Source organism: Dromaius novaehollandiae, chromosome 3 (genome assembly GCF_036370855.1).
Source record: "Dromaius novaehollandiae isolate bDroNov1 chromosome 3, bDroNov1.hap1, whole genome shotgun sequence".
In the NCBI taxonomy this organism is placed as follows: Eukaryota; Metazoa; Chordata; class Aves; order Casuariiformes; family Dromaiidae; genus Dromaius; species Dromaius novaehollandiae.
In genome coordinates, this window is record NC_088100.1 from 87,001,603 (window position 1) to 87,023,252 (window position 21,650).

The window sequence follows — 21,650 nt, forward strand, 5'->3', positions numbered from 1 at the left end:
GGGAAGGAAGAAAGGAAAAAAAAAAAAGGAAATGACTTTTTCTTCCATTAACATAACTCCAGGAAATGGTGTTTTAACAAAAGCACTGAATGGCACAGATGTAAAATAAAATTTCAGAAGCGGGCAACATGGAACTAAAGTGTTCCCTTTGAATAAGAATAAGGAAGGAACAGAAGTCTTTCAGCTAACTAGAAGTCACTTATGATACAGGCAGTTCTGTTCTACTTTGTGGTTCAGTAACGCAAGGTATTCAGCAACAGGTCTAACCAGTAGATAGAATAACAATTCCAGCAGCAGAGCTGTGTTAAATGCTCCAGTTATGGTCCAACTTTCACTAAGCAAAGTACTCAAGTGTGAGGGTTAAAGGATGCACTCATTCAGTGGTTCTATGTCTGTACACATCTAAAGTTCAAATATGATCCTTTGGGAGAATGCTCTGGTTTACAAGAAATAAATAATCGTGAGACTTCCTCTTCTTTTACTAACCCATAACAAGATATGCCTGGAATGCTTGCAGAGCACTCCAAAAACAAACAAACAGGAAAAAAACCCCACTTTTACCTCAGAAGGTAGTAGAACATCTTTCTCAACAGTCTGCCATTTAGTGATTTTTAAGGATTATTTTGTATTACCCCCCCCCATGGTCACTGACTGTTTTTTCTAGCTATTATGCAAGAAGCTCTGGCATGCCAGTTTGGACAAAGTTGGTTTTGTTATAGCAAATCAGTCCTACTCTGACAGGCGGGAAGCAGCAGGTCCAGTTGGAAGGCGACCTAGAAAGTTACAAGATGATAGAGAAAGGTCATCTGATGCTAAGTGAAAACACAAGAGAATGGTCAAGTGGAGACCTTGAAGATTTCACAAATAATGTGGTACTTCTGAGTGGCATGGAGGTGAGAAAGCACAAGCATGCTAGAATAGGCTAGAGGTAGAAGCATAATATTATAGGGAAAAATAGGCTTTCGGATTCCTTCTGAGGACAAAATAACCCAGAAGACAGGCAAAAATATTAATATTTTGGTCTTCCTCAGAGAATAAGCAGTGAGTGAAAAGTACTTCATGATGCATCTCCAATGAGCATATTTAGCTGATCCATTCCTATCATGGCTATGGCTTTACTGGCCTTGTGCCTGATACCAGTTCAATTTGCTTCTAGGTATCAGAACCTACAAAACCTTTTTCAGATTTAAGCTAATCAGTCTGACATCTAGAGATAAAGTCAGAGCCACTATATCAAAATCACTCTGTTGAAAAATACACTTTTTGAGTATGATCATTGTCAGGGCCCTAACTGAGGTGCAGAGGCTCTGCAACCTCTTCCTTCCCCCTCAGTCCCTGGGGTTTAGCTCTCCGTATTCAGGGCCAGCTCTGACACGGCACAGCTATATAACTGGATCAGGCTGCTGTGAAATGAGCTGCCTGAGAAAAAGCTGTGAGAAGGCACACCGGTGGCCTCCTGCCTTCCCTCAGGAGCAACATTTAAGCTCAGACCCTTGTACTTTGTCCTTGCCTTAGCTAACACTGCAACAATGCCTGTGCCTGGCCATGCACCCCACTGATCTGGACCCACTGACTTGGCTCAGCCCCAGTTCTGCCTTGTTGCTACAGATGGTTGGCTGGTCCTGGCTGCTCCCTGACAATTGTAAACCAGTATAGGAAGTCATAGAAAATTTCATCTCTATTATGAGCTCAAAGGTAGTGAAAATACAAGGAGATCTTTCTAGAAATCATTCATATTTCTTTATCTTATGTCAAGTGATTCTATTATACTGAAACTCCAGATAACTCTACTGCTACACAATCTTGGTTTCAGAGGTTTACGATAGGCATGCTACATTTCCAACTAATGTTTTGTATTATGGTGAAGCAATTTTAATGTCTAAATGAATTCACCAGTACAGCTCAACTGTATTTAGTGTTTACCTTCATAGTACTAATGATTTACAGAAAGATGCACACTTCTCTAGCTTCCACATCTTTATTGACGTTTTGCTCTGTAAAACACTGAGCTGAGCTAGTAACTACCATTAAATGAGCAGTCTACTTCTCATAAAGAAGACTACAAAAGTAGACAAAAATAAAACTTAATTTTCTCACGGATAAATATCTCTTTTCTTAACGGTATGTAGTTTATCTCCAAAATACATTTTACTGTCAATTACACAAGATTCTAGCTTTGAGTAAAATAAAGCTTTGAGAAATGTTATTGGTGTAGTATTTTTTTACCCAGAGTTGCAAATTCAGTAAGGTGGAAATGGTCCACAAGAATGTACCAAGTTTTTTAAAATGTTCATTTAAAAAAATTTAATTACATTTTAAAAATAAGTTTAAGTTTTCTACTTTAAAATGACTTTAGTATTTTACACTGTAACATTTTTAAATTCACAAAAAGATACACGTCTGTCTCCATTTGAGATTAAACAAAATTTCCGAATGTCACTTTTATTTTTAATTTTTCTTACAGATGCCTACTGATTAGATACATACTTTTGCTTGCAATGTTCTTTCTTTTTCATGGTTGAGCTCCTGAGAGTTAACATATCAGGAATGTGTCTTCCCATAATTTTTCTAGGCTTACGTAGAACTAGAGTATGTACACAATGGTTTCATTCCTTGCTCTTATTTTAACATACTGAAACACCCTACTTACATTTTTTCCTAGCAAAACCCTAGTCTTTCTAAAATCCTAAAAAGGTTGTCTCCCATGTATTTTGTAAGCAAAACATACTTATTTCAAACACTGTGCTGAGTTGCACAGTCCTCGTGTTGCCATAATGGAAAAATCAGACAGGCACGTTTTTACTGAAAACAGATGTAGGATAGTCTGAATTTCATCTGATGGACTTCTCATGTAGTATGGGGGTGACTCAGATCAGGTTTTCCAGCTGGAACCCACTTCACTGGTAAACTGTCAAAACTGGACGCTTAAAATTCTGACACTCTGTTCCCTCATTTTCACATGAGTACTCAGGCATATATTCAGACACCTAAAAGCCAATTCCTGATAGTGTAGTACTTTACCCACTATATGGGATTTTAATTCTGCTAAATCCTTCCCCTTTATCCTAGCTGTTCAAATAAAAAATCTGGGCATTACAGATCAAAGTAAATCAGATCTAAACTCCAAAACTGTGCCATAGGCACAGTTCAAATACAATTGTTCAAATAAGAAAGTCTGTGATGTACCTACCTTTCTACTCATGAAGATGTAGATGACTGGATTATAAGCAGTGCTTGACTTGGCAAAGAAAGATGGGATGATAGCTACCGTTGGAGTTACAAGGTTGCCATAGCCGTATGTTACCAGCAGGGAGACCACTGCGTAAGGCATCCAACAAATAAGGAACGTGGAAATCATTAAGAAACACATTTTAGCCACCTTCTTTTCATATTTTAGAAGTTTGATCACTTGAACAGTCTGGAAATCTTCTACACAGCGAAGCTGTAAAAGAAAAGGGAAAAGAGGTAAAGTAAAAGCATCAGACAATTTTACATTTATTTGTAAACAACCAACTCCCTAACTTAGTTTTAGGCACAGAGACCATGGACCTTTTTTTAAGAACCATAGTTCTTCTGAAAGCTTGTATCATGCTTCCCAAACTTGTATTGTGTATAGTAGATAATGTAAAAGTATAATCTCAGGAGAAACAGAGAAGTAAATTCACTAGAAAACAGCCAATCCAATGATGTATCAAAATATATTGCACTTTCATTCCAAGTATTTTAGAAAACTAATTTGCCACTATCTGTCAATATAAACAAGTTTGATCTACATCTAGTGGTCCTTGTTTTCCCAATCTTTGCTTGAATGTATAGACAATCTTGGAGATTTGTTTCCTCCCTCTAAAGATTGCTGATGACAATTTGATAAATACAGATTTCTCTGTACTGCTCTACCAATTAGTTTGTAACCCTGAAATTATGAAATCTTGGTTTGAAGCAGAATTCTACGCAGCAGATTCCAAAATTCATCTGAGTGAATCTGATCAAATGGGGAAGAGATGGGATGTGTATGTTAATGTTCTGCCTAATTGCTGTCAGTTATGCTGATACTGTTGACTACAAACTTAAATGGGTCCACCAGACTGATTATCCATAGAATATGAAGCATTAACACTTTCTAAAAGTTAAGATCTGGACTGAATTAGAATGGGTTGCCTTGAGGTGGAAAACTGGTTTAACTGGACTTAATCTCCCTTCGGAAGAGCTTTACAGGGTTATTGTCTCTAGAGTGACATTCACAAAATACATGCAGTATACAGAATAAATGCTTAACTATTCAGTGACTTCCTATTATTCTAAAAAACTGTAGAACTGACATTTTATGTTATCGGATTTGTACTTCAGGATTCCTTTTAGGTCACACGAGGCATTTTTCATATTGCCTTTTTGCCACTGAAAAAAATAGAATCACAGTGTGAATCATTACAGAGTGAGTATGACCAAAGTAATTTCTCCAGGAAACATCTTTCTCCTAGAGATACTGAGGCAAAAGTGAGTCACATAAATGGAAAACAGGATATTGCTTTAATAAAGATAACTAATTTGGCTGAAACAGTAAGTAGCACCTGAGGGATTTTGATGACCAATTCTCATCAAAAGTCAGTGGGAGCCAGCCAAGAAGCTCTTAGCCTTTCCAGATTAGTTCAAGGATATAATATCAGTAGTCTTTACAATTCTGACTTTGTTTACACTAGGCACTGTTTTTTGGCCTAACAGGCCAAGTGATGACTGCTGTCATGTCTATGGGGAAGCCTACATCTCAGCAGGGCAAACAGCAATGCCCTCCAGCTGAAATGGAGCCTGAGTAAAGAGTTTTCTGCATTCCTCTTTGCTCACATCACATCAGCGGTGCCATTAGATGCCACTGCTCAGATGTGTGAAAATCCTGCTTCTCAGGAAGGAGAGGAGGATTTCTTTTCCAGTGACAACTACAATCAGAGTTTTCTTTTTCCCCTGTTTTAAGGAAGGCTCTGCTCCCTGTTGAGCTGTGGGCAGGAGCAGCTCCCCAACCTGCCTTTTATCTGTGAGTCACTTCCCAGTAAAACTATACAATAAATAGATCTTGGTAGCTCTACGTTGCTTCACCTCCAAACCTACATCCTTTCTAGTGTTTCCAGACAAGGATGAACATTCAAGGTTGAAAAGTTTGAACGGGAAGTGAGGGTGCAAATTTAGGCTCTAATCCACACTTAATGTACAACATCAGCTTATCTTTATGTCAACATTCAAGGACTATTATGCATTTCATTTTTCACTGAAAATAATCATTAAGGGAAGTCTTTTACTTGCATCAACTTACCATCCTCACTGCATATAGAATATGGCCATAGCAATAGGCCATGATCCCAACAGGTGCTACTAGACAGCCAAGGAAAAACAAGAGCACGAAGGAGGTATCATTGGGGTCTTTTGACTTCCAGTCCACTGAACAACCTAATCCATGGATTTCCAGTGTGTATCTGTTCCAGCCCAAAAGAGGCGCTCCAGTCCAGGCTAATGAATAGAGCCAGATGTATGTGATAGCTCGCCAAGACCAAGAGAAGTCAATCACTTTTGCATGGACTACTCGAACGTAGCGCTCATAAGCAAGAACAGTGAGAGTCATAACTGAAACAATTCCTGCGGGGAAAATAAAGAAAATCAATTTAATCATTAATTCCCGGATGACATCTCGCTACCCACTAAGCACTAACTCAAACAGTACTACTAACTTCAGAACTACTCAGGGCAGGATACTAGAATCTGACCCATGGTGTAAGACAGCCAGAAAGTAGGACAAGAAAGAAGAACGACCCAGTTAATACTTTTTCCTAAACTTCACTCAGTTAAGTTAGAGTTTGTGTTCCAAGGTTTTTTAAAGAAAAAGTTGCCATATAAAGATGAGATGGTCCACAAAAACAAAATTTGTTAGGGAACCTAAGGAATTCAGAGTTGAGGCTGAGGTCAAAGAAAGCCTTCAACAATTGAAAGTGCCAAAATGCACCTTTAATGCGAACACAATGACTAGTAGAATTCTGACTTCTCTTGCAATTTACCGAAAGGTGTGTGCTCCAAATAATGACTGGTAAAGCAACATTGCTGAACAAATCCCGTCTGGAAGAGATCAGCTTACTTTGACTGTCCTTTTTTATCTTGCTGCTACCATATAAATACCATAGTCTTCATTTCAATTATTTGTGTATTCTCTCTTTCCTGTCCACCTCAACCCCACTTCACACTTATTATTAATATGTCATGACAGAAATTTCAGGTTATTGTGAGCTCTCAGCATTGCCCTAGCCAGACACTTTTATAATTTAATGAAGTCAAGGCAATTCTGTCTTGATTAGGATATAAGGATTTTGGTTTCAATGGTCTGTGAAAGCTAACGATCAAGAGCTAACCTGCCCATCACGCATGTGTCAGTCAACTACAATCTCTGCTATGATTCAGTAATCAAGCTCATATACATTGTCTCTTAAACAACACATCCTAAATACAAATGGGTTTATTTCTCAACACTCGGTGAGGTTATGCAAATATCTGTCTCTGTATTAGTGTATATTCTTTCTAATAAGGAGGATAGGTATTTTATCATACATACACATGGTATTTCATTTCCTCAAGTAGATAGATATTTGTCATAATCTGCATTTATACAGCTGTGAGAAGGTTAAACATGCAGATCTTACTGTTAAAAAGAAAATATCCATTACACCTGGCAGATACCTTCAAAGGATATCACAGATATCTGAAGCTCTGTTTCACTTTGAAAAAGGATAAGCATTAAGGAAGACAAATTAACAATACCATCCTCAAGCACCAGTAACAAGAATTTTAGGAAGGCAACTGAGAATAACAAAATCTAGAGAATCACTTAACCTCAGTACTTCACTCTCTTTGTCAATGTATCTACCAGCAAAGCCAGCATATTATTAACAGAGTACCTCACAGGGCAATATCTTTAAGAGCACTGCTGAAAATTGCTTCATCTGGCAAGTATTAGAAGAGCATCTTCTGTGAAGCTGATGAGTTTATAAAGTTTTCTTGATTAATTTTATTGAACAGAAAATTTCCCACTCTGAAGAATAAGGTGCCACGTTGTCATCATGGCTCTTTGAAAGGAAACAATGAACTTTTTTTTTTAATATGTACATTTTGGGCATCTGTTATCTTTAAATGTTCACTGTGAAGAGAAGCGGATATTGCTAGATATGCAGAAAGTAAGGCATACTGTTTTCACAATGAGTTTTGTATAGTTTACTTTTTCTGTGTATAAGTCACTGCTGTAAAACTTTCTTTTTCATGACCTGAGAAAGAAACTAGACTAGCAAATATGGGCTTGAGAGTTTCCAAAAGACTTCAGGGTTTTTTATACCAAGCTGACAGGAAGCCCTTCAGGGCAGCATCCTCTTTAAGGACCTAACATGCTGAAATTAGATTGGAGAGCTTGCATCTAAGCAAGATCTTAGCAGGAAATAGAAGAGGATTACAGAATTATATATATAATATTCTATGCTGTTATACTAGCTCATCCAAATGTTTTGTGCAATCGAATGTAATTTACTTCCTGAATACTGGGTAACTCAAGACATTTACCTCTTGTTTCTCTGTACACACAAACAAGCGATTACAAAATTTTACCTGATGGGTATTAAAATCACCCACCGACATATTTATGGGGGCATATTCACATCACTCAATTCTAGGCTCAGCTTGCTTATGCAGCGCACTGAGGCTTTGTGATCAGTGGAGAGAAAGAAGAGCTCCTCAGAAAAGTGGGTCAAAATTCCTAAATTAATCCTTTGCTCTTATCACCCTCTGGATAATTCTTTCCTTCCTACTGGAAGCCCAAGGAGACTAACTGGATAAATGAAGTTCTACAGTTATATTTAAAGAATAACATCTCCATGCACTCTTAGTATTTCCCATCTATTTTTGTACATGAGTACTGAGTTCTGGCCATACAAAACAATCAAAAGCACACATGCTTGGTTGAATAGTCTGAAAATACAGGTGTGCAGAAGCAATAGTTTACTGAGTCACTGGCATTCTCAGGAAAGTCAGTGGGAGCACAGGACCTCTAAACATTGGCACTTGGACTGATAGATCAGTTTTAGACCAAGCCCCTTGCAGTCTGAAGCAAGCACTCTTAAAAGAGATACTTGAGTTTTCTACTTGAATCATAAAAAGGACCTTGGTCAGCTGGTTGGGCAGTTTGTATTGAAATGCAAATACTTATTCCACTGGAAAGCAGGAAATGCCTGGTAGCCAGTAGGCATGAGGCAAGAAATGCAGGTCACAGATAGCATATTCCACTGAATTCCTCTCAGATGTAGGCTCTCCGCTGTAACTAGGCTGTAGCTAAATGAGGAGAGGTTGAAGTAGATAACTGTAGAAATACTGAAGTTCAGAACAAAATGCATTTGCAGGATAATACAAAATGTGTCTGTGTGAGAGTGTCCAAAAAAGACCCTTAGGTGCTGTGGAGTCATGGCTGCCTGCCTATTTGTGGTAGATGACATGCGGAAGTACCTGTAAGAACAGGAATACTGAGATCTTTCCCAAGGGAGTGAGTTTTAACATACATATTAGAAAGATAAAGCCCACAGCTGCTGGGGAAAAAAAAACCTCATCAATTCTGATGGAGGGTGCTATGGATAGTGCTGTTCAGGAGTCATCTGGGTTTTGCTGTTCTTGTTATTTCTGTGATGGGTTACATTACAGATGGGTTTGCAAGAAAACAAACTTTCAGTGTGTTCAAAGAGCAGAAGCTACCTTGAAAGTGTGCATTGTATCTAAGTAAATGGGTTTTTAAACAGACAAAAAAGCAGCTTTTAACTCTCAGAGGAGGGATACCAATAAACTAGTTCCACCAAATGAGCTGAATTGAACTACAGGCAGCCTCTCTCAACATTAAGACACTGCTGAGTGAAACAAAAACAGCCAAAGGGACAACTTCTGGGCAATATCATGAGCATTTCAGAGGCGATTTAATTCACAGGAACCTTTTTACAGTTGTATTGCCTTTTTGCTCTCCCTTTTTCTAATGTTACAAAAAAGACACTCTTTTAACTTCACTGAGAAATTTCTGTTTTTCATTAAGAGTAGTAGATGAACAGGGGTGGGTAGGTGTCAGCACAACTTAAAATAAACAAGTAAACATAATTAGGAGCATCTGCCATCTGGAAGGCCAAAATGAAAAAAAGTGAGTCAGCCACTGCCTACCTCAGTTAGTGGAACTTAAAGGGGAAAGAACATAGTTATAAACAGAATTCAGAGCAATACATAAGGCGTGATTTGAACATGATTATCGTCTTTACCTTCTTAATATTAAGCTTTTGCAATGTTTGCTATCTTTGTAATATGAATCACATCAGACTGGAGAATATTATAAGTGTACAAAACACTATTGTACTCACATAAAACACATACAACTTCATTACACTTGTAAATTTGCTTGCCCATATTTTTGTATAAAAATACTATAGAGTAACTCTTTTGTGACATATGTTAAATAGCCATTACTCTATAAGGATCTATTTGTTCTTTTTTTAGAACTGTTCCCATATACTTCATGTTAATAAGTTAGTTTATTTTCATTACAGAAGAGAAATAAAGCTTACAAAAATCTGTATAAAACACAACTTATTTTGGTTTTGCCATGTAAAGTCTATGCAATTTTAAGTTTAAGCCTTTGATTTCAAGTTTTCAAATTTTATTACCACAAGCTCTTTAATTCTTCAAAATACAAGCAGCTGTACAACTCACAGTTACACCACAAACTGGGGAGCTCTCGCTTTTGATAGGAATAATGACTAACTCTTGGCAATAGTTTTCCAACTTGTAAACATTTCAAATATTTCTTTTACAGCTAACTCTAAAGTATAAATAATGCTCAATGGGTACAATTTTCAAATGTATACAAACTATTCTGGAGTTTATGTTCCACTCAAAGCCAGTGAAGCATAAGGTCCAAACTGTTTTGCATTTTGTGAGTTTTTTCCTTCTTATTAAATAGGACTTCAGTACATGTAAGGGCAAGAGTAGAACGGAAAACAATTTGAAGTTTTCACCATTACGCATTTTTTCCCATTCTGCATCAACATGGAACCAAAACATGCTCAATGTCATTAACACAAACTTTGAGAAAGAGAGAGCGTAGAAAAGCTCATGTAACTCTAGAATAGCCTTGTGGATAGACCATTGAAGTGGATACAAACCGAAGCTCTTACCGGTGACTGATCTTAAGCAAAGACTGGAAATCTTGTATCTTATTTGACTGTCCTAACTATCGGGAATGTCAGCTATTCTGCATGTGCAACTTCTTCTCAAATGAGGAAATTAAAATTAAATTGAAGTGGGTAAGGGAAAATTTTTACATTTTGGTAAGTGAAGTTAACACAGTTGGAAATTAGCTCTGATGTCAAGGGAAGGTTTCAAGCAGCTGCTGTGGTATATTCAACATTCTAGAAAGAAAGTACTGCCAAAACTTCTACAGCTCTCGATTAACAAATAAGAGAGTTGTAATTCCTTCTGAGATTTTAAGTTACTGTCGGGATTTTAAGTTACTGACTTCTTTTTCATGCTAATCTAGGATCCTACTGATCTACTCTATTAACCTATTAATGCAAAGAACAAGATAACAGAAAAATATGACATCTAAAGATGCAGCTAAAGAGTAATTGCTAATTCTGCGTATATACAAAAGTCATAGCTATTGTCAAATAGACCAGAGTCTTTCTCAAGAACTGTCTAGCTGTATAGTTCAAAGGGTTCAGTAAGAAGTCATTCCTTTTGAAAGAGCTCACAAATGGATTCAAGCTCTCACTTTACTGAGGGAGCTGCTTCTAATGAATTCCTATCCCACACGGACATGCTTGCAGAGGTCTGCAAGTCAGTCTGTAATCAGACAGCATGCTTTCCATCTTTAGAGAAAACAATTTTTGAATCAATAGCTATCAAGTTATTCTGCAATGTACACACTTAACAGTTTGCCCTTGAATCCAAAGCTGTTATATCAAAATAATTTCTATAGAAGTTAATCCTCTCAATTTGATTTTTTTTCTGCAAGACAATTAACTGAAGTGTAAAAGTGGTTTCAGATATACAGTTAAAACTTGAAACAAATATTGAACTCTTCTGAAGATTCTGAAATAGCAATTTTTAAAACATTGTTGTCCGTAAGAGTTATTGTGCATCCTAAGAGGTCATTCTTTATGGCCAGTTCACCATTCTGTATCTTTGTCCAATATTAACACTAAATCCTTATGTCAGGAAGGATGGATGGAGGGGATGGAAAGTCACAGTTAAGACGCTTAAATGCAGGATTATGTACGAAGCAATGAAAAATGTTGGTTATTTGTAGTTCAGAGAAACCTGTTAAATTCATCACAAAGAGAAATGAAGTATCTCTGAAATATGATGCTGAACTAACTAGTGGAACCATCAACTAACCAGACATATGGTGGATCTGATGGGAAATCCACCCTGGGCGTTAAAGATTCTCTGCTTTTTTTGTGGTCATTAAACCTTGCTGACATAATCCCTATTTAAAAACAGTTAAGGATAATATAATTAATTGTTAATTGTAGCCACCTTGATTTTTAAACATAATGCAAACCTCCATAAAGATCATAATCTAGTTTAGATGCCATTTGAATTTTTAAGTTACAGAAAAATTGCATAGCCTGCTATATGTGGAAGCCAAAACAAAACACTTAAAAGCAGCACCTCTTACTTTACCCAGAGGTTTATAAACAAATCCTACTATTGTCTCCTCATTAATTCAACTCTAGGCAAATCTGAGCAGTAGTGGTATGGTATTAATTACTCTTTCAGTCACATTTGCATATTCAGATCCAAGCATTACAGGGAGACTTGAAATTTTGCTTCTACTGTAAAACTTACAATGAATTCAGGATGGCTAATCTCAGTTAGCTAATTTATATTAAAATAGAAGTGAGGACAAGGTTTCAACTTGTATGAGCAGCTTGAATTCCATACTACAGCAAAACCAAGGGCTGAAAACAACTTGTTAACGGGAGTTAAAACATAACTTCCTTGTTATGGATCTCATAGAGCAAACCATAGTATTTTTTGCAGTAGGGATTACTTAATACTGATTAATACTGATAGGGATACTTAATATTGATTCCTTTGTGTTGAATATAGCTGTGATGTCAATCTTCAAAAAGATCCCAGCTCTTGAACACTAAAGAACAAAGTTGGAGGTAAAAGTTTGTTCTTTATCTGCTCATATGCTGAAACACAGAGGCTGGTAATCATGTAACTGGTGACACTGTCACTATTATCCCTAGTACTGATGGTCTCACGTTATGAAATTAAGCAATTTATGAGTCCTCATATCCTGTCAGGTTGAGGTTTTCTGATTTTCTGGTGAGGAGGGTAGGGATGTTTGTGTGTTCTCAACATTACCTCTTCATGAATGGCTGCCTGCAGCAGGTATTTAACTTTGTGGTGGCTAATCACCAGCACCTTTTCATAGATTCTTTTGCATATGTGATAACGTAGTGTGGATCATCTCTTTGCAATGCTCGATCCTGGACATTTCATATGTCAAGTAAAAAGAATATTCTCAGCTATGTAGTGTGTCTCTTCTGATGCTGTAATTCCCTTGTGAGCTGGCAGTTTCTCAGAGAAACAGTATCTCAGTTAAGCAGCAGGAGTTGACAATGGACTCCTAAAATTTTGAGATGGTACTGCAAGTAAATAAAGCAATGTTAGACTTGGAGTACCTCTAATTAGACAAAAAAAACCTCTCATAAAAATTGGAATATTTGTCACCTTCTCAAAGATTCTCTAGAGTCTGTTCTCTGAGCTATCTCTGTCCTGTTTCCACAGTTCAACATATGTAACCTGGCTCGTCTTCTGAATTCCCCATCTTCTGTGTTTCTTTTTCAATTCTGCTGCCTATGAACACATTCTTTCATATTACACATTTTGCAGGGGAAGGATGACATGGAAATACAAGGCAGTAAGAAGTGTACATCTGCTAATTTTCTTCTTTGCATGCTCAGAAATCAAATTGAAAGGCAAATCTAGGATTGCAAGAGTCTTAAGTCACAGCTTTTCCATGTTTTGTCCTGCTGTTAAAGATGCAAGAATACAGCCCATCTGTCCAAGGATAATGAATCCCCAAAGCGTCTACCTAATAATACATATGCTGATTGAGGCATGTCTATCACTACTCTATCACTACTTCTAAATGCCACTTTCTGGTGCCAGTCCTTTCAATAAATTAATCTATTACAGCCTCTATGAAGTAACCATTAATCTTTGGCTTCAAGCAATTTTAAGGTAAACAGACGCTTCCACCTTCCTCCCTTCTTCCACTATCAAAATACATAGATTTTTGAGTCAGGTTTCGTTGACTGGTGAACAGCAGGTTAGAACAACCACTCAGGGAAATTAATGGTGTTACTAGAATCAAGCCCAGTCTTGGTGGAGATATGCCAAGGACTTTCTACGTGCACAGTGATGTGAGGTTTCTCATGCTGTCCCCAGAGAAACGCAGTGCTTTGTATAATGCCAGACTTTGGTCGGGAACAACAGTGGCAGTTCTAACCTGCAAGAAACCTGCCTGCTTTAGCCAGTAGGTAGGTACATCATCTGCATTCTTCGGTTGCTTCCAATAACTTTATATATGGTTTCGGTATGTGAAGGACTCCATTCATCTTCCAGGTATCATTCAGTCTTGTGTGGCTTAGGGCAGAGGAAAGCACATAATTTTACATATTTTTTGTTTTTTTCTGTAAGCAGCTTTTCTGGAAATAATATAAATTTCATTCTGAATGAGCTGCATGTTTTAATATGATGAAATATGTGCAGATTTAAAAAATACCAGTTACAGAAAGCCATTATGGTTATTGTTTGGGTATTAGCCCCTGGTATGACGAACTACATTCTTCTCTCTGTAAATGTGTGCCAAGTATGGGAATTCATTATTTTGACTCTCTTAGCAAAAATACGCATTTCAAAAGAATTTTTTAGTATTTTATCTGAAATTAATTTTGTTAAGCTTAAAGCTATTTATTCTTGAGATCTATGTACTTTGATTCAAGAACAAGGCCCAAAGTTTTGAGGCCTGCTTCAACCTATTACCAAATCAAAGACTTCTAAACTCCTTTTGAAAGACTTGATTGCTCTGTATTTACAGATAATGCTCATGTGATCTACAGATTTTCATCTCAGGGAATCTTTTTTTCCAAGAGTACTGATTATAAATGCTCTTCAGGCTTCCATTGTTTAGGAAATACAGATGCTAATTTTAGCTCTGATTTAAGTCTCAGCAATTACCCTGGCATGAATGGGGTCATTCCCAACTAAACTGTGTAGGTCAAGTGTAGCAAAATAAAAACATCTTCTGTTTGTGCCTGTAGCATGCAATTTCTATGTTGCAGTTCTTTCTCTCTCCCTGCTGCCAACCACCCAGTATTAGAGAGGAATGGATAACTATTATTTAATGAAGAAATTTCTTAACTAATTTTTTTAACAAAAAAATCTCATTTTTGTCATTTTTTATTGCTTTCTTACTGAAATACTTTAATTGGGGTAGGTTTGTTTATGTCTCATGCATGGCACTATTTCTTCTGTACCCTGTGTTTTTCAGAGAAGTCACATGAGTGTTAATACATCGTGAAATACTTCCAGCTAACACAATGTAGGTCAACAAGGAGGACAGCACAAGACACATCTGAAATGCAGTGTACTGTCCCATTAAATATGTGTGCATTCTGACTTTATAATCCCTAATTAGAATATTGCAGAGCCTTCAGAACAGTATTAGTTTTCAACTAGGTCTAACAGTAACAACTACAATTGCTTCTGTCCTCTCTATGCAATATATAAGTTAGTTGGCTTCTCTTTGCCACACTGTCCCCAAAGTGTGGCTTACAATTTGGACAGATGGAGATACGAGATATGTTTTCCTGAAGACTGAATATCTCTACAGAGAAACTGCAACACAGTGTAGCAACTAGGACTGAACTCGGAGACAGACCAAGATTTCTGCCAAAGGGCATATAATTCTTTGTCCAAGTGCTGTACTAATATCTAATCACGGAGGCGGAAAGAACATCTTCTGCAATTCCTCATCACCTCCTTCCACGTTTGAAAAGCTACATAACAAACATTTAATAGAATAAGCTTCTTGTGAATGGCAAAAGAACAAGGTGCTACCATACTCTGTTTTACATTACCTTAATATATAACCAGTCTATTTGAATTCAGCAATGAAGGGTTATAATATACTTCAGATGACAGCTATGTCTCACTTCTAATTTTTCAACAGATTTTAGCATCTGCAGTCAAATCGAGGGGGGTGCAAATCATTTTTACTAGACATAACAAGCTTTAAATACATAAGCACTGCTCTACTATAAAGCTACAGTAGAGTTAAGTACCTCTTACAAGTTCAGCCCTGCAAGTGATTAATTCATTTCAAATAAATTGCTATAGCTGAAAGCATACCGAGTGAGTCTCCTGCTGTCTGTAAGACAAGTTCCTAAAACTGTCTGATGAGTAACCTTAGTAAATGCTCTTAATGAGATTAAATCAGTGCATATAACGTACACTGGCAGTACAAGAGGATGGTACAGGGCATTATTCTTTCACAGTGTGTAGAAAAGAGCCTTAGATGAAGTAGCTAATAATTATATACAGTTAAATGGTTGGGGGGGGGGGGAATTCCTAGACTGTAACTGAAGCCAGGACCACAGGATAATCTTTGGTAACTAATCCTTACTTTAGCATTGCCAGGAAAAATTCAGCTTGTTTAAAAACAAGAACAACAAAAAACACCTCTGTGAATTTTTTCCCCTCAGCGCTGAATGAACCTCTTCCGTTGCAAACAGGTGTCTACAGTTGTGCACTCTGAGGACATAAAAGTCTGTAAAACAGCTTCCAAATGTTCCTTTTTTGCAGTTCATACTACTGGAAGGAGTCTAAGGTCTCTGGATCTTAATATTTATTTGGTAGCTCATCAAGATCTAGCTGCTGCATACAGATTGTGACTTGTTCAAAAGTGTCATTATACTTGTGATCAATTTGACATTAACAGCTGGCATAGTTTATTTACCTTTACAAGAACAGCTTACAGTGAAGAAAGACAGAGGTCTCTAATCACAGTTTAGTAATGCCATTCCTTCAATCACAAACAATTACGGTTCAATAATGCAAAGCCTACCCCAGACTACAGCCTTGCTAGGCAATCTCACGTTACCTTCCAGGTATAAGTTGTATTACTAAATCAGATAAAGGGATCACACAGTTATCTTTATTACCTGCAGCCAGATCAACTACTACAGACAGGAAGAGTGGTACAAGCTGTTACATAAAGAATGGGCGGCAGGCTCAGTGGGACCAGTATAGAGTAGACCTCACAGCTCCATGGAAATGTAACCCCAAAGCTTAAATACATCTCTTAATTGAAGTAATTATTTTATTCCATCAGGATAAAGCACCTATTAGTCCACTGAGTTCTGGTATTTATTCATTAAATTAGAGGGGGGTCACAGTCCAAGACACATAACAGTATCATGGAAACTTAAACTAAACATTTGTCAGTAGTCATTAAGCCCATGCTGCTTTCCCCATGCTAGTATTTGATGTGCTGAGAATGGCTTTGTAATGGCATACAGAAGGTCTTTCCATAGCCTCTACTTTGAAAGCATATGCACCTAAACTATATCTGACTTCAAAATCTAATCGGAAGAAGAAAATTGGGATTATTACTTGTGTGACAAGGATAAATATTCAACAGTCTAAATGGTTATACACTTTTGCATTCTAGCAGGCAGACTATCTCCACTCTGTCCCCAATGTCTGCATACTTTAAAGACTGAATGCAAAATTTTTAAGTCTCAGCGAAAAGAGCCAGCAGTAGTATGAACAGTAAGTCCTGGGCAGTACAGCTTTGAGAATTTACTCAAAACTTTTGAGAACTTTTGGAAACAATTGTTGAGAATTTACTCTGAATTAAAAATAAAAATCAAATTTGTTTAAAGCAACTTTTATCAGGTGTCCCAACCTTGCTCACCATCAGTGAAAATTGCAGCTTAAATTACTACAAAGCTATCTTGCCCAAGAGTGAAGTGCTGAGAAGATATCAAGGGTGAATATAATTCCACTGTTTAAAATGGTCTTCATCTATCTTTCACATGCAGGCAGTCTGAGTTCATGACAGGAATGTATGTGTGAACTAAAGCAATAGAACAGAGCTGGGAGAGGGTCTGCAACTCAGCAAGAAATCAAGTTCTTGGCATAAGCTGCAGTGCAGGCACCAAGCAGGGTGGTGCTTTTCAACCTGATACACCTCAAATTCAAAAGGTTTGCTCTGTATCTCACTTATATGTCAACTCTGGACAAAGGTCAATGACTGAGGAAGGTAGCTGATGCTGTATACTGGGGTTTGGGAGTTGTTCTTCCATTAAAAAGTGCATTGGGATCATCATTCTTGAACTCGAACTTGAACAGCCTTCAGTGCTGAAGGGCCAGTAGGGAAAGGCCACAGAGCAACATCTCAGTTCATATTCAAGAACGTAATTATATAGCTGTAACTAAACAAGTTTTGGTCATTCAGTACAAAATGAGTTGGACTGAGTCTGATCCCAGCAGACAATTATCCACAGCAGTAAATGCTAGGATTCAATATACTCCACATCCATGGTAACAGAACTACGCCCACTTTTTTCTAGAAATATCTTTATTAGGTCATTGTGTTATACTGAGAGACTGAGGTCTGCAGAGCTGTACCTATTCTGCAGGATTAATGAGGAGCTTACTTTCAAGAGCTGTCCATTTTGTACTTCTGATTGCTGAATGCATTTTTATTCCTCAAAGTTTTCAAAGGATAAGTAAGAGCTATCAGTTAAGAGTCACTATCAAGCAATGTGCATTTGAGACTTCATTACACATTCCATATTTTTTCTGTCTGAGATAGCTGACATCAGCTTTTATAATATGAGAAGTGTATTTGTGAATATAATATCTGGTTACTCTGAATAAAATCTCAATCAGTGGTCTCTTACCCCCATTGCCCTCTCAAAAAAACAAAAAACAAAAAACCACTGAGGTCACTGCTCTCTTCAAAGACATTAAAAAAATCAAAATAGAAACCAACATGGCAATGGCCCAGATGGCAAAGGGCAAGTATGATGCTGCTTGCAGGCCACTATTTTTTCCAGTACCAGTGTGCCCTGGTAGGGAAACACTTATCCTCACATGCAGAAAAAAGAACAATCTTTTTATTTCCTACTCAGAATGTGGAAACAATAGCCTGTACAAAAGGAAAGCTTAAAAATTAGAAGTAACTTTATTAGGTTAGCTTCGAACTATAATATCCAAGTGAAATATTTTCAATTACTTTATGTAACAGCTGAACAAAGTAAATTCAGGCATCAGATATTCCTGAACAGTAAGGTGGTGCATTTGAACCTCTACGTCCATGTGACAGCCTGTACATACAAACACGTACTCTTCTAATATCTCATGGAAAATTCTTCCCACTGAAACATACTGTGGAATAGGAAAATAATGGCACCAAGAACCAGAGGACGCAATTTTGCAAACCAGTGATGCTACCTGGAGATTGGACAGTTGCGTAGATAAGGCTCATGAATTGCCTACGTTTCTTTGGAAATAAATTATATTTAATAAAGGGATGCAGAAAAGCATCAACACCGAACATATCTACAATGACAAGGTATGCAGCACACCCAAAGCAAGAAATGAAAATCGTATGTGATCATGCATTTTGCTTGCCAATTTATAGCTCATTGTTTCCATTTGTTTCATCTTTGGAAGATGATAAAAGATGATTATAGTCTGTTTTTTATATGATCCCTACTGTGCATCATATTTTTTGACCCTGTATATAAAAACCTTTTTCAAAGATAATAAGCGTAACATATAAGGGAAAACAGAAGCAGAACCACACTTAAAAAAAAAAACTTCTCCTATGTAAGCTTAAGGTTCAACTGTCCAGAAGAAAGTGGGTGCAAGACAGATGTTAGCAGATGCTTGAGTTTCTTAAGTATTTGACTTGGCTGCCTGATAGAGACAGCACTACGTTAGATCAGTTCTCTAGTACTTTCCCTGCTAACACTGGGAAATCAGAGAACAGTGCACCATAAATGCAGTATCAAACCTTGCACAAAAGTCTAAATGTATCCTGCACCACCATGCCTTCCAAGACACAACATTTTTGCTGCACTGTCCAGCAGCAGCCAAATCTATCATGAAGAACCATGCACCTTTCTACTAGCGGCCCAAAGGCATATTATACTGCCACGTAAAACAAAAATTATGCAGGAAAGCTGCAAAGCTTACAAAGGACTTATGTTAAATTACCTTAGCAGAGACAATTTCTAGTGCACACACATTGTTTGCATGTGCACAGTGATCCACTTGTCTCTAATTTATAAGCCTGTGCCAAAAAAAAATCTGACACGAACTTTAAGTTCAGTTATTGACCTGCCAAACACTTACCTTCACCATTAGAAACACAATAACATTTTTACAACATGATTTGTCATTAAAAAATACATCTATATTCCCTTCAACAGACTGCATGGATATAGCTGGACTGCATACTGCTCTTTTGCAGACTTCTGTAAATGTAAGAATTCCAGAAGAGAAGACATTATGGATTTTGTAGTTTTATTTTAAAAGTGGAAACAGTGGAAGCACTCTTTCTGCATTGCTAAAAAAAAACCATTTCACAAAACTCAGTGGTTTTCTAAATGCCAACTGTGAAACTGTTACGACTGAAAGATAATACTTGAATTTCATTTACGGATAAAGAAACTCACAATACTTCCACATTTTGGATGACTTTCTAAGTAGAAATCCGACTGCTCAGAGCAGGAGTGCCCTCCTGCAGCAAGAAGGATGCTGCCTCCCCACTCTTCAGACTTAGAAATCTGCGTTCCACTGATCAGGGCACTTTTGATCATACAACTGAAGTAGTATGGGTTCCTTATCCATAGGTTTTAGCATGTCCTTACATAAAATACGATCTTTTATGTCCATGAAATCTGTACAATACTCAATAGACCCAGGAACCCCTTTAAAAAACGCTCCTGTATTTTCCAAGGAGTTGGCTGTTACACTGGCAAAGGTGAGGGGCTGAGAAACATCTCCCAGGTAAATTTACTGTTTGCTCCGGTTCGTCTTCCGCAGCACTGTCGGTTTTCTTACCAGAAGTCTGTGGTGGGGCGCTACGCGGGGGCATCCCGCCACCGACGTGGCTCGCTGCCGGGCCGCGCGGCCGTTGCGCGGCCGTTACCCCGCCGCCTCCTGACGGCGCTGCGGCGCGAAGCCCGCGGCTCCCCTGACAGGGAAGGCGCCTCCTCCCCCGCAAGGACCCCAAGCACCAGAACTCCTAAGAGCGAGGGAGAGTGGCAGAGACGGAGCTGAAGCTCTCCGGACGGCGGAGGACGTGTCGATAAAGGGAAGGAACTCGCGGGGCGAGGTCGTGAGGGACACGGCGGCGGGCCTGAGGGGACGGGGCCACGGCTGGGGGCGGGAAGGTCCGGGCGGGGCAGGGTGTGGGACTCCGTGAACAGGGGGCGAGGGGGCTGCGGCGAGCGCAAAGGAGGGGCCTAAATGGGAAGCAGGTGGCTGAGAGGGGACAGGAAGGGAAGAGAGAGCCGCCCTCGGGGCCGCGCCCCCGGCACCCACCGAAGAGGCTGTTGCTGAAGCCGTCCCAGACGCAGCCGGCCGCGTCCCACACCCAGCGGCTCCTCAGGCAGGACATGAAGGTGAGGCTCACGCCGAAGACGGACACCAGCAGGTCGCTGAGGCTGATGTTGACGAGGAAGAGGTTGGTGGGCGTGCGGAGCCGCTTGAACTTGTAGTAGAGCACCAGCACCAGCAAGTTGTTGCACAATCCCAGCATGCCGATGGTGGCGATGAGCAGCGCCAGCAGCCGGTAGGTGCCGGCGCTGAAGAGGGGCCGCTCGCCCGGCGCCTCCTGCTCGGCCGCCGCGGGCTCCAGGCGGCTCGCCGTGCCCGTGCTGTTCCCGGAGTGCATGGCTCACGGCTCGCCGCTCGTAGCCTGACGGCGGCCGGCCGGCCGGAGCGGGGCTAAGCCTCTCCGCTCGCTCCTAACCCCATCGCAGCCCGCGAAGGAGGGCGGGAGGATGGGCCGCCCGCCTCCTTCCCGCCCAGGGAGGGCGCGCCCCGGGCAGCTTCGCCCCCGCCTCCGCTGAGGTGCTTCCTTCTCCTGCCGGCCACCCAGGCCGTTTATACTGCTGGGGAAAGCCCTTCGAGTGGTTTTTCACGGCCACCCAACGCCTGCGTGATTGCTGCATGGCTCCTTCTCAAAAAATGCCTCAACTTGCCCTGTCGCTCCCTGTGGTGAACAGTCTGGTCATGTTCGGGATGCGGCTCTCCGTGGCCGTCTTCTCCTCGTCCTTAAAGTCCTTGGTGTGTTTTGGCTTGGCGAGACTGCCTTCGTCGGCCTTTCCAACCAGGTAGCTCCGTTCAGGGCAGGTGTCTGTTGTGCAGCGCTTCAGGAAAGGGGTAGAAACTGCTGAATCAATAGTTAGCCTTTCTCATCCTGGCAGTGAAAACTCTTTTGGAAAACTATTATTTTGGAGGTCGTTTCTTCTAAGATTTTTTTTTTGTTTTTGTTTGTTGGTTTT

General features: G+C 39.3%; 1 protein-coding gene across 2 annotated transcripts in view; it reads right to left on the bottom strand.

The window, feature by feature from the left end:
* The window catches only part of OPN3 (opsin 3), a 57,108-nt gene extending 35,946 nt beyond the window's left edge, over positions 1-21,162 (bottom strand). For both annotated transcript variants that reach the window (XM_026102653.2, XM_026102652.2), the window contains exons 1-3: positions 20,686-21,162; positions 5,303-5,622; positions 3,191-3,442 (exon numbers count right to left, since the gene is read on the bottom strand). In XM_026102653.2, coding sequence (XP_025958438.1) covers positions 3,191-3,442; positions 5,303-5,622; positions 20,686-21,037 — 924 coding nt within the window. In that variant the 5' untranslated portion in view covers positions 21,038-21,162. The remainder of the gene's footprint in view (positions 1-3,190; positions 3,443-5,302; positions 5,623-20,685) is intronic.
* Between the last annotated feature and the right edge of the window lie 488 nt (positions 21,163-21,650).